Genomic DNA, 12,936 nt, shown 5'->3' with positions numbered 1-12,936 from the left:
ACAAAATATCACGTGCAGGCATGCACGTACAGTGTGATTGAAACTTTGTGGCCCATGCGCAGAAGTCGGTATTTTGTGGAAGAGCAACACTCAAGGGGCCAAAGAGCCACATGTGGCTCGCGAGCTGTAGTTTGCTGAGCCGCAGTTTGCTGACCACTGGCCTAGAAGAATACCTGGTCACTGAGAAGGCTCTCAATAAATATTTGTCTCTACAAGCCCTCTCTGAACTCCCCATGGGAGTCAGAGACCCCCTCTTTGGGTTCCTCGGGCTCCCTAACATCCCTTATATCACCGTACACCCCCTTGTTTCATGTCTGTTCAATCACCAGTTCCTTGAAGGCGAGGGCTGGGCCTCCTGTTTGGAGCCTCATGCTTGACACAGGACTTGGCACCTGGCTGGGGCCTGGGAAATACCTGTTGAATGGAGCAGGGCTACTGAGTGGAGGGAGAAGGACAGAAAGGTGTCAAATGGTCACTGACATGCCAGTGGCCTCCACTGAGAAGGTAGGGCATCCCATGTGGCTGAGGGGCTGGGTGCATGAATCCTGGCTGCTCCCCTGTGTGCAGGCTCCTGGCAGCCCTTTTGTGATGTGGACCCACAGTACTTGCTACCTTCCCAGCAACTGCTCTGACCAAGGGAGGCTCTGCCTTTTCATTGACTGGGGGGTAAGGGGGGCGGCATCTGGGGATGGAAGGAGGGTGTTGTGGACAAGCCATGGAGCCAGGGACTCGGGCTCTGGGGCAGGGCCATGCCGTCTTATGACTCTTTTGTGTATGGCCCCTCAAGGATTGGTTGGTGCTCCCACTCCTCTCTTTCAGGATTCCTTCTCCAGACTCCTTCATCCCCTTCCCACATGGTTTATAATCTCACTATAGACTAGAGCCTCCCCTTTTGGGAAAATAGCTTTTTATTTAGTTTTACATTTGATCCTAATTTATGCTGAGATGTACTGGCTAACTTGGTTTTCTTTCCATAAATGTCTGTATCTCATCAGAGAGTCCTGGGAGGGGTTAGTTCTCTCAGTCATTTGCTCCCAGTCCCCTCCTAAAGAGACGGAGTAACCTCCCACCCTGTCCCCAGCCCACCCTGGCTTCTCTTACAGAGGAAAGCTGCTCCCGATGAGGATCCGGCCCAGGGGGTATGTCTTGCCATTCACGGTCACTGGGGGACTGACCTCCAGGTTCCCAAAGGAATCGAGGCTGGTGACAGGCTCAAAGAGGGGCTCCCGGGCCACGTAGCCGAAATCTGGGCCCTAGGCAGGGGCACACACCCATCATTAGTGTCCTGCAGCCAACGTAGTCACCTTCTGATGATCATGCCTTGACCACCTTAGGTCTGGCATTGTGGGCACTTAGCCTCTGGGTGGGGGTCACCCATGGTCTTCTTATTCCCACCAAGGAGGAGAGCCTGGCGGGGAGGTGAGTTTGTGAGCATGTTGGTGTGAGTGTGGGCATGAACGTGAGCATATAAGTGTGTGTGTGTGTGTGTGTGAATGCGCATGCATGTATCTGAGTTTCTGCAGTGTGTGTGTGTGTGTGTGTGTGTGTGAATTAGCACGCATGTATCTGAGTTTCTGCGTGTGCCTCTACTAGTATTTCCCAAACACAGAGGTACATCAGTGATTTCAGGATTAGTCCTCATTTTGTGCTATGGATGTCTCTGCTCATCTCTTCAGTTCTCCAAACCTCAGTTTCCCCATCTGTCAAAGAGGTGCTGGATCAGGTGACCTGCGGCAAGGCGGTAGATTGTTTTATTGCTCCCAGAGACTTGCTCCCCGCTTCTTAGTAAGAGGCTTTTGCATCCTGAGCTATTGCCGTGTGACTTCCGATTTCTCCCTGTAGAAGAAATATACTTTCCTGCCCAGTATCAGACTTGGTCATATGACTTGTTCTGGCCAATGAAATGTGAGCAGAAGTGCCGCATGCCAGTTCAGAGCCAAAGCCATAAGATCCACTGCGTATGCCTGTCAACTCTCTCCCATCCTCATGCTAGAAGAACGGCATTACTCAGACTTGGGCTGCTCCTGCAGCCTGGGCTCTAGAATGAGGAAGGAACAGGGAAGCAGAGCTGCAGACCACCAACCAGCAACCAACACGAGGGTAAGCAGGACATGGGCCTTTGCTGTTGTCAAGCATTGAGATTTGGGGGTTGTTTGTTACTGCATCCTTACCTAGTGAAAGCTGACTGATACATGCAGGAATGGCAGAGAGGTGACCCATGACATTCCAACCTATCCCCAAACAACCACATTTGTTCACTGAGCCCAGATGTAGCCTCAGAATCCTTCTTAGCACAGAGCTCTGGAATTGGCATAACCCCAGTGGTCCCCCGCTGATATAACCTTGGTGACCACCTGAATTTTATGGTTCCTTTTACGATGTTTTTGGTTAAAAAACAAATAGGGGTCTTGCTTGGGAACTTGCACTGGGGCTGGGACGAAGCTTGTCTGACAAAAATCCTTGCAATAAGAAAAGTGAAGTGGGAAGATGTGTGGCTTATCCTGGCCCCGCTGAGGGCTCCGGGGACAGCTGTGGTGGGTGGGATGGCTGGCTGAAGCTTAGCGCTTTCTCGCCTGGGAGCCCAGATGGCGAGGTGCGGTTTGCCGGAGGCTGGGGCAGCTGGGGCTTTACAGCGTCACATAGGCGGGCAGGCACTCGGCACAGAGCCGGCTTGGCACAGGCCTCCGGGAACAATGCAGCCCAGGGCTGTGGAGGCAGGCAGCTAGCGCTGAAGGCAGGTGGTGACGCAGGGACCGTGAGAGGAGGGTCTGGGAGGCCTCGGTTCTCAGGCCTGCGGCGGGCCGGTTTGACTCTGCCCCTCCCAGTGCTGGAGGGAATGGACAGTCCTCACTGAGGACAGTATCCAGGGCTGTGGAACAACAAACATGATGACAGCTAGTGATGGGCATGTATCAGGTGCAGCAGGATGCCTCAGAGAATGCCTTCGATCTTCACAACAAGCCTGTGAGATGGATACGGTTTCCATCCCCATTTTACAGATGAGCAAACTGAGGCTTCAGGCCACTCCTAAAGAGATTGAGTTGCTTGCCCGAGGCCACACTGCTGCGAAGGGGTAGAACCGGGACTCAAGGCCAGTCTGCCTGACATTCCAGAGCTTTGCGCTCACACCAGCGGCTTCCCCATCTCCCATGACGAGGGGGATTCGTGAGTGAAGGTTCACAAGGGGTTGCCTCTGAGTAGCCCTGATGTCTTGGGGAGGGCATTAAAGAGGAGTGGAAATGGGGGGGGGGGCGGTCAGATTGCTTAAAAAATAACAAATGCAGCCGGACCGGTGTGGCTCAGTGGTTGAGCGTTGAACCATGAACCAAGAGTTTGATTTTTCGTCGGGCACATGCCCAGGTTGTGGGCTTGATCCCCAGTGAGGGGTGTGCAGGAGGCAGCTGATCAATGATGTTTCTCTCATTGATGTTTCTATTTCTCTATCCCTCTCCCTTCCTCTCTCTCTAAAAATAAATGAAAACATTAAAAAAAACAAAAACAAAAAATACACATGCACTGAAAACCACAGCTTTAATGAGCTGTGAGGTTGGAACCAGGATTTTTGACAGTTGCTTAACTATAATTTTCCTTTTGGAAACCTATTTCGCTGTAAGTTGGGGGTGGGGCAGTGGCAGAAGCCAGGGCCCCTGACCTGCCTTTGTGACACACAGTTCCTGTTTCTCATCTAACAGGAAACTCTCCATTTGTTGGAAATGCATCAGTTATCAGAGCAGGAAAGGTCCTTAGAAATCACTGTTCCAACTGACCCATTTCGCAGATGGGAAAATGGAGGCCCTGGGCAACAGACTAATTTGTCAAGGGTGCCCGAGGCCTCCTGACCACCCCGTCCTGTCAGAGTCTCCAGGACTGCGCCCCACCCGTCCCAGGGTGGCCCTCAGCATCTCACCAGGAGCTGCTTCACTGGGAACTCCTTCAGGTTTCCGTCTCGGGGGGAGTCCAGCACCACGGGGAAGCCTTTGTGGGGGGCCTCGATGTAGCCAAACTCGATTTCATCCTGCGGGGACCCCATGGGGAGCCATCAGATGAGTCAGAGCACTACCAGTGAGTACCAGCCAGCACCCCCAATCCTCTTCCTGATCGCAAGTGACGGCTCTGGTTCTGTTCCTACGCATCCTTCCACGGACGGGCTCTGGGCATCCCAACCCCGTTTTATAAAACACCACTGGCAACATCCTGTCTACATCCTCCTGCAGGGAACACCTTAACTTGGAGCTCATTCTGTATTTACAGTTGGCTTCCTCCTCGCTGCTGTATAGTCCTCCATGGGAAGGCTGTCCTGTCATATGTGTCCCTCCCTGCCCCCCGTGGAGGGACATTTGGGTTGTTTTACAGGTTTTTGCTGCCTAGGCTGCAGTGAACTGCCTTATACATGTATGTCTCTGAGCACGCGTGCATGTGTGAGCTGATGGCAGCACTCCCGTGCGTGGCGCGGTGGGGTGCCAGGATGTTGACGTTAAGCCAACTCTTCTTGCCCGAGCCGTGGGCCACGCCCTCCCCAGCCCAGCTCCTCACCTGGATCCAGCGGTCGCCCCGGTTTATGTACTGGAAGCAGACCTTCAGCTCGCAGTTGGTTTTCTCGACCAGGTTCTTCACCTCTTTCAGGAACAGGTAATTGTCCTTCATGCTGAGACGTTTAGGGAGAGGGGAAGGCCCGGAGAAAGCGTGAGGAGGGACGAGGGCAGGCCACTGAGCTGGCAAGAGCAGCTGGCACCTGGAGGCTGGGCAGGCTGGTGAGGCCACATCTGTGTTCAGTCACCTTTGCACAGGCCGCTGGACTCAAGGGCCAAGCAAACATCCACACGTGGTGTTTGCCAAGGTCATGAACAAATAAAACGAGGAGGGGGACTCTCACCCCCACCTGCCCCAAAGCCTGGTCTCTGACTCCCCCGTTTTCCGAGGCGGAGCTCTGCTTGGCACGGAGGCAGGGTATGGGCCCGGACCTCAGGTCCTTGGTGTGGCCAGCACCCACCTGCAGGCACTTCGCTCCCCTGCTTCTCATCTCGCTGCGGCTGTCTAGCACATAATAGGTGCTCAATAAAAACACTGCTGAATGAATGAGAGGAATATCCCTTGCATAGGAGGTTCCCAACTTCACAGTATGGGCCAAGAGTATGAAAATAAATGGCAACTGTTACTTTTAGAGCGAGAACTCTGTGCCAGGACCTTGGATGGATACTTTGCTCCGTCTCATTTAATCCTCAGAGATTCGGTGACGTTAGCATTTCAGAGAAATGGAGGCTCAGAGAGGCCAAGTGAGTTTTGCAGGGTCACATATCTCTGCCCCGAAGCCCCCGGCGATAACCACTCTGCCACACTGCCCGTCTGCACCAGGGCCACTGCTTACCAGCACACATACACGGACACGGGAGGCAGGATGTTGGGGGTCATGATCCACGGAGCAATCCGGAACACCACGGTGTCTGTGAAGATGGGTGTCAGCGGAATCTCCTGGGTGTGGGAGAGAAGCAGAGGGGTGCTTGTCACTCCTGCCTTCCCAAGTGGGGGACACTGATAACAATAGTACATTTATTGAGCACTTACTGTGTGCCAGGCCCCGTGGTGGTTTTACATGCACCGACTCATTTCTGCCTTACCCCCAGTGGGGAGATACACTGTAAGCCTTGCTTTTCAGATGGGGAAACTGAGTCACAGACCTTTTATGTAGGCACATGGTACGTGGTAGAGGCTGGCTTTAAACCCAGGTGTCTGACGGCTGAGCGCACACTCCTGGCCACGTTCTGGTCTTGCCCCACCAACGTCCTCTTCCAGGAGCCGGCCCACAGGCTCCCGCCCAGGCTGCCCTTTGAGTCTCTGCGGTCAGGCCCCCTCCCCACCGGTGCTGTTAGCTGTGCCTTTTCTGCCTCCCCTTTCCCCGCGGACCTGAGGGTGCTTGTGAATGAGTTCTTTTTTTTTTTTTTTGTGAATGAGTTTTTAAGTTCAACGCCCAGGTGTCTGACGGCTGAGCGCACACTCCTGGCCACGTTCTGGTCTTGCCCCACCAACGTCCTCTTCCAGGAGCCGGCCCACAGGCTCCCGCCCAGGCTGCCCTTTGAGTCTCTGCGGTCAGGCCCCCTCCCCACCGGTGCTGTTAGCTGTGCCTTTTCTGCCTCCCCTTTTCCCGCGGACCTGAGGGTGCTTGTGAATGAGCTCTTACAAGTTCCAGGCCTCAGAGCCATCCCAGGAAGTAGGAGCTTTTGTCGGAAACCAAGGCCTAGGGAGTCCGTTCACCTGCCAGGGGTCTCATGGGCCTGAACCTGGGCAGTCTGACTCCAGAGCCTGTCCTGGTCAATGTAAGCTGGACCCAGCCTCACCGGAACGTGAATGGTGGGGGCATCTAGGTCTCCAAGCCTGGACTCCCCCTTGGTCCCTTGAGGGGAGTGGAGCATAGTGGGGGAGAGCGGGGGGCGGGGGGCAGGGGATCCTGGGCGTGGCCCTCAGGAAGGAGCCCTGCCTGGCGCTCAGGGGCAGCCCTGCACGGGGGAGGCCTGGAGCCCTCACCTCGCTCATATACTCCAGCAGGCTGACGTGGATGGAGACCAGGCCGGGGAAGCCGTCGTCGGGGAACCGCAGGCCTTCCACGAAGAACAGCAGCTCCGCCGAGCCGCCTGTGTACTTGACCACGTGGTAGAGCTTCTGCCGGCCCAGGATGTGGATGTAACGCTGGCCGAAGAACGGGTCTGGAGGGAGAAGGACCAATGTCGGACCCCCGCCCCCCGGGAAGCGGTCAGCGGGCGGGGTCACCGATGGGGGACAGAGGGCAGAGGAACTCGTCCTCCAGGTGAAGAGAGAAAAAGCAGAAGCAGAAAAGCCACCAGAGGGCCGTGGCCTGGTCACTGTCCCAGCGCTGCCGTGTGCCAGCGTGTGGCCCTGAACCAGACAACCTCTCTGGCTCTGGTTTCCTTGTCTGTAAAGGAGCAAACACTGATCACGGTTCGATTCCCTGTCAGGCCATAGGCCTGGGTTGCGGGCTCCATCCCCATGTGGGTGTGCAGGAGGCAGCCGATCAATGATTCTCTCTCATCACTGATGTTTCTATAGGCTGCTGATCGATGTTTCTCTCTCATCAATGTTTCTAACTCTCTATCTCTCTCCTTTCCTCTCTGTAAAAAATCAATAAAATATATTTAAAAAAATAAAAATAAAAGGAGCTGACTTTCCCAGGAATGGTGCTCATGGATGACGGCAGAGGACGGCTGAGCAGCCAGTGATGCTGAGAAAGCGATCATTCTCCCTGTTTTACCGACGAGGAGACGGAGCCTCAGAAAGGAGACATGGCTGGTTCGAGGTCACATAGCCAGTAAGTGGCCGAGCTGGGACTCAAAGTCAGGTCCAATTCCGAACCCCAAGCTCCCTTCCCCGTTACAGAATAAAACACAGTGTGCCCATTTGCACCCCAATTCCCCTCCAGGTACTCTTGGAGGGGAACTTTCTGTGTGAAGACCCTTGCGTGGGCCCCTGGCTGTACATCTCCGTGGCGGGGAGGACAGGCAAGTGTGTCCAGCGCTCCTGCTGGTCTGAGCCCTCCCAGGGTTCGCAGTGCTGCTCCGCTGCTTGGAACAGCCGTCTCCCTCCTTCAGGCCTTGATTTATGTCACTTTTTAAAAAAAAATTTGTGTCACTTCTGAGAATTGTGCCCGGGTCCCTCAGAGACCAAGCCAGGGGCTGTTTGGAGCCTCCGCAGCCCCGTCCTTCCCCATCCCGGCCTTTCCGAATGGCGATGACCTCAGTGTTCACTGTTGGCCCCGAGAGGCTGTCACTTTGTGGGGGCAGAGACGGGTCGAGCCCGTCTGGCACGTGGTTTAGTAAATGTCCACTGCACCGACGGCTCCCAGACCGCTCCCCGTAGGAGGGTTTTTAGGCCAATTCAGGCGCATGTATTGACTCATTACTCTGTGGCCAGCATGGGCAAGGGCTTGGGGGCAAGAGGCCCAGCATCTCTGTTGAAGAGCAGCGCTCAGCTGATGGTGAGACAGAGCAGAGTGGGGAAGCGTCACCACAGAGCTGTGGGGGAGCGATCCCACGGGGTTACTGGGGCGGGGAGGGCAGGGGAAGGAGGCGGGATGGGAAGAAGCATTTGAGCAGAGAGGGCAGCTTTGAGATGTCCTTTGGGGGTGGCAGACGTGGGGTGCAGTGAGGAGAGGGTTACTTGCATTGGCGAAGCCATGGGCGTAGGACCCTATGCGGTTCCAGAAGGAGTTTCCTTATGCCCCGCAGAGCTGGAAGGGCAGAATCAGACTCAGCTTAGCGCCATGGTCAACATGGTTAGTGACCAGTCGCCCAAGGCTTAGAACATGTAACCAGAACAGTCCTGGTACAAATAGGGTGGTTGATTAGAACTTGCAAAATGAAGGAAAGAACCAGTGCAGTCCAGGCTTCGAATAGCTCCTCACATAGGACAGTGTTCCACTGGACACTGGTCAGGCAGGGCGGACGTAGGTTTACAGTTGTTCACATGGAAAATATTACAATAATTCATAAATAATAACACAAGAGTAAACTTGGTGTTTCGAGTATTCACAACTATACACCTACTTTTCCTCCAGCCAGTATTCCTCACTGAGGGTGGTCGCCTGAGTGGTTATGGCTTCCACAGTCAGAGAGATCTGGGTTCAAATACCACGCTGGCTTTATAAGCTGTGAAACCTCAGGGAATTCACTTACCCTCCCCTCCCCTCAGTTTACTCATCTGTTAAATGGAAGATGACAATACCTGTGCCATAGGGTCATTGCAAGATAAAATGACACAGCATTAGTACCTTCGGTAAACTTAGTAACCATGGGTAACCACCGGTAACACAGCTGGGACCTGTTGCTATCGCTACTATGAGAACCGCAAGTGAGCCAGCACACCCCTTACTGCAACACTCATGACCTGTTCGTCTGGCTGGTGTAGCTCAGTGGTTGAGCGTCGACCTATGAATCAGGAGGACATGTTTCCATTCCTGGTCAGGTTACATGCCTGGGTTATGGGCTTGATCCCCGGTGGGGAGGCATGCAGGAGGCAGCCGGTCAATGATTCTCTCTCATCATTGATGTTTCTATCTCTTTCTCCCCTTCTCCCTTCCTCTCTGGAAAAAAAAAAATCATGACCTTTTCATCAAATGGCTCATGAACAACAGAAGGCAAAGAAATAATATCTCCCATCACCTCCCCTTGGACGGGCCCAGGAATGAGGCATATAGACTCAGGCACTGAATGTTCCCAGGAACTCATCCCAGCCCCACGGAGAAGGTGAAGTCGTCCTCATTCAGCAAGGACAGCGTGTGCCCTGTTTCCCAATCTGCATAACTAAAAACATTCCCCCCTGGGCACACAGGCTCGTCCACGGCCACACACCCAGGCTGCACTTGAACCGGTAGATGCTCAGGGGGAGAGATCTCAGGCCTAGAAGGTGACTTGTCTTTGCAGAAAACGCCAAAGCTGTGATGGGGGAGGGGCTCCACCAGGGCTTGTGGAGGGCAGGGGCCTGGCCAGGGGAGCTGGGTCAGCTGGAGGGACATGATCTTGCCCATCTGCGTGCAGTTTTCTCCCTCTCCTGGCCAGCGATCTCCATGGGGCCAGCTCTGGGCAGATTGTTCCTTGGTGGGAACAATCCGGCCACTGTCCTGAGGAGCCTCCTTCCCTTGTCCCCCGTCCCCAGCTGGGTGCAGGCCCCCCTGGGCATGGCTGGCTCTCCCTGCAGGAACCAACAATGCCCCTTTATGGACCGGCCACATGCCCGGAGCCGGGTCGGCCGGCCACCCTGACCTCTCCTTAGCCCCAGGCATTGGTATGATTTGGCACAACCCTTCGGTCACTTTGGCGATATTCCACCTCCCAAGGAGACTCCTCAGTGTGACAGTATGAGCCACTGTCCTGCTGTGCCCGGGACGGAGGGGATTCCTGGGGTGAGGGATTTTCAGTGCTAAACCTAGGAAGGTCCTGGGCAAACGGACACCCTGGTCTCTCTATCCTTGATAGAAAGAGGTCAGGCCCAATTCTGAGACCCTGGGGCCGAAGCTGAGGCTGGATCTCCCTAACAGCATTCGAGACTTCTAATGATTATTAACACTCATCATAATTCCAACGAAAGACACAAGTGCCATCTAGAGAGAGCGCTCCGTGGACCAGCTACTGTGCCGGGTGCCTGACGCTCACTCGTCTTGAATCCCCATCACCAGCGGCTCAGCCAGGCCTCTTGTTGTCCCCAAATCATATCACAGATGAGGCACACGAGGTCTGGATTTGTTAGACTTGCTTAGATCTAGGATTTGAATCTCCTGGGCTCCAGGGCCCCCTCTTGGGGTCCCTAGCCTCCAGTCCAGCCCCCTGCCTGATGGGGAACTCAAGAAGTTACATACTTTTCGTTTTAGTTATAGAGTTACTAGGCTTGGTAACTGGTGTGTGTAGAAGTTATTGCTCCGGGGCCTGGAGTGTATGACTGGACCTGCCCTGACTTCAGGAGACCCACAAGCAATCCAACCTTCATGCCCCGGGAGGGCTGCAAGCGACCAAGACGGTATCGGAGCCATGTGCTCCAGGGAGAGCGTGTCCCTGCCCAGGATGCGGATGCAGATCACCATCTAGCCAGCTGATGTGGCTCAGACTCATCATCATAATTCCAACGAAAGACACAAGTGCCATCTAGAGAGAGCGCTCCGTGGACCAGCTACTGTGCCGGGTGCCTGACGCTCACTCGTCTTGAATCCCCATCACCAGCGGCTCAGCCAGGCCTCTTGTTGTCCCCAAATCATATCACAGATGAGGCACACGAGGTCTGGATTTGTTAGACTTGCTTAGATCTAGGATTTGAATCTCCTGGGCTCCAGGGCCCCCTCTTGGGGTCCCTAGCCTCCAGTCCAGCCCCCTGCCTGATGGGGAACTCAAGAAGTTAAATATTTTTTGTTTTAGTTATAGAGTTACTAGGCTTGGTAACCGGTGTGTGTAGAAAGCTATTGCTCCGAGGCCTGGAGTGTATGACTGGACCTGCCCTGACTTCAGGAGACCCGCAAGCAATCCAACCTTCATGCCCCAGGAGGGTTGCAAGCGACCAAGATGGTATCGGAGCTATGTGCTCCAGGGAGAGCGTGTCCCTGCCCAGGATGCGGATGCAGATCACCATCTAGCCGGCTGATGTGGCTCAGAGGTTGAGTGCCAACCTATGAACTAGGAGGTCACGGTTCGATTCCTGGTCAGGGCACATGCCCAGGTTGCAGGCCCGATCCCCAGTAGGGGGCGTGTAGGAGGCAGCTGATCAATGATTATCTCTCATCATTGATGTTTCTCTCTCTCCCTCTCCCTTTCTCTCTGAAATCAATAATATCTACCTACCTATCTATCTATAAAGAATCACCATCTGATTAACCTTTCCCCCCTGAATTCCAAACTCTTTACCTACACTTTTTTCCTCCTTATAAAAAGAGTCGCCTTGAGATGAGATGTAAGATGATTTTTTTTAGGGCACATAACCCACCATCTTCTCAGATCACTGGCCGTCTGAATACAGCTCCCATAAAGACCCAACCCTTCTCTCTACTTAGTGGTTCTGGTAGTGACAGGTTGTGGGTGATACATGACATTCCTGTAACACAACACCCTCTCACCCACAGGTGTACCTGGACCTTGACGCTACCCCAAAACGTTTGCACAGAAGAAAAGGAAACTGTGCCACAGAACGGCCATTTTCCATCCTGTTCTTTCGCGTGACCCCAAGCAGTCATCCAGGACGGAACATTTTGTGGGAAACGGACTGTTCTGGGATCATCGCTGTCTGTCTCTGTAACCCCCCCCCGACCCCCCGCAGGACGCCGGCCCAGACGACACGGACTGGGGACCGGCCTCCAAAGCATACAAAGCGCCTGCCTAGTGATTCCTCTCTGTCTTGTCTGCTCAGGACCCATCTGGGGTGGCGCGGGCGGGGGAGGGATGCGATTCAGGGCCAGACCTCAATCCACTCCCATCAGTAAAAAGAGCCCTTTGGGTAACATCCAGGCGTCACAATTCAATGCCATGGTCAAGACGCCCAGGTGAAGGTCCTGCCTGTACCCCTCCAGCCCCTGCCCACAGCCCCATTCCCCGGGGCAACCCTGGCCTATGGCAACCCTAGCCCGGCCGGGGTAAACATCAATATCTCTGGCCCCCTGGGGCTGCAGAGCCGGCCTGACTCTGGGGACATTCCACCCTGTATGAGGTCATTGCTCAAGCTCAGGGTGGATGACTGGCTTCAGGTGGCAGCTGTCCATTGCTGTCCTGGCCAAATCACTCCCTGAGGTAGGGTCCAGAGAACCCCGTGCCCAACTCCTCCAGGTGACAGCCCTGGCTGCAGTGGGCCTGTCCAGCGGTGGGCCCCAGAGCTGGGCCAGAGATCCCGCGTCTCCAGGCAGCTGGGCACGCAGGGGAAGCCCCACCCTGCACCCATGGCAAACTGCAAAGCTCACCGTTTTGCTGAGAGAGCGTTTTAACACATAAATCAGATCTTGACAGTCCCTTGCTTAAAACCCTCTAATGGCTTTCCACTGCCCTCAGAGGAAACCCTGGGCCTTCTCTGCATGCCACGGCTCCTGCCCAGTTCGCTGACCTTGATTCCAACACATCTCCTCGCTCTGGTCTTCCGCCTGCTCCTCCAGGCTGGTTCCCCGCTCTGTGCCTTGTCCGTACTGTTCCCTGTGCTTGGAACACTCTCCCCTCAGCTCATAAAGGGCTGTTTCCTTCTCATTGTTGGTCTGGGTCTCAGCTCAGTCACCTGCTCAGGCTAGCGGTACCTTACTTCTACCCTGCGCTCTCTCTATCACGTGGTCTGAGTCATTTCCTCCAATCATGCTAGTTCCTGTGTCTCCTTCACTGGACCGTCACCTCACCAGGGTGGGCAGGGTGTGATTGCAGAGTTCACTGTGGGGACCCCAGTGCTGGGAACAGCACCTGCACTGAGGGCGCTCAA

At 54.7% G+C, this 12,936-nt stretch overlaps 1 protein-coding gene across 1 annotated transcript in view; it reads right to left on the bottom strand.

Annotated features, from left to right (window-relative positions):
- Positions 1–12,936, bottom strand: part of PADI2 (peptidyl arginine deiminase, type II) — a 115,022-nt gene that overhangs the window by 13,947 nt on the left and 88,139 nt on the right. The window contains exons 7-11 of the mRNA XM_006766774.2: positions 6,520–6,698; positions 5,366–5,469; positions 4,534–4,645; positions 3,908–4,015; positions 1,102–1,253 (exon numbers count right to left, since the gene is read on the bottom strand). Of these exons, the coding sequence (XP_006766837.1) occupies positions 1,102–1,253; positions 3,908–4,015; positions 4,534–4,645; positions 5,366–5,469; positions 6,520–6,698 (655 nt within the window). The remainder of the gene's footprint in view (positions 1–1,101; positions 1,254–3,907; positions 4,016–4,533; positions 4,646–5,365; positions 5,470–6,519; positions 6,699–12,936) is intronic.

Source organism: Myotis davidii, unplaced genomic scaffold (genome assembly GCF_000327345.1).
Source record: "Myotis davidii unplaced genomic scaffold, ASM32734v1 scaffold299, whole genome shotgun sequence".
NCBI lineage: Eukaryota > Metazoa > Chordata > Mammalia > Chiroptera > Vespertilionidae > Myotis > Myotis davidii.
Note: the sequence above shows the minus strand (reverse complement) of the source record. Positions and strands in the feature narration are given on the sequence as shown.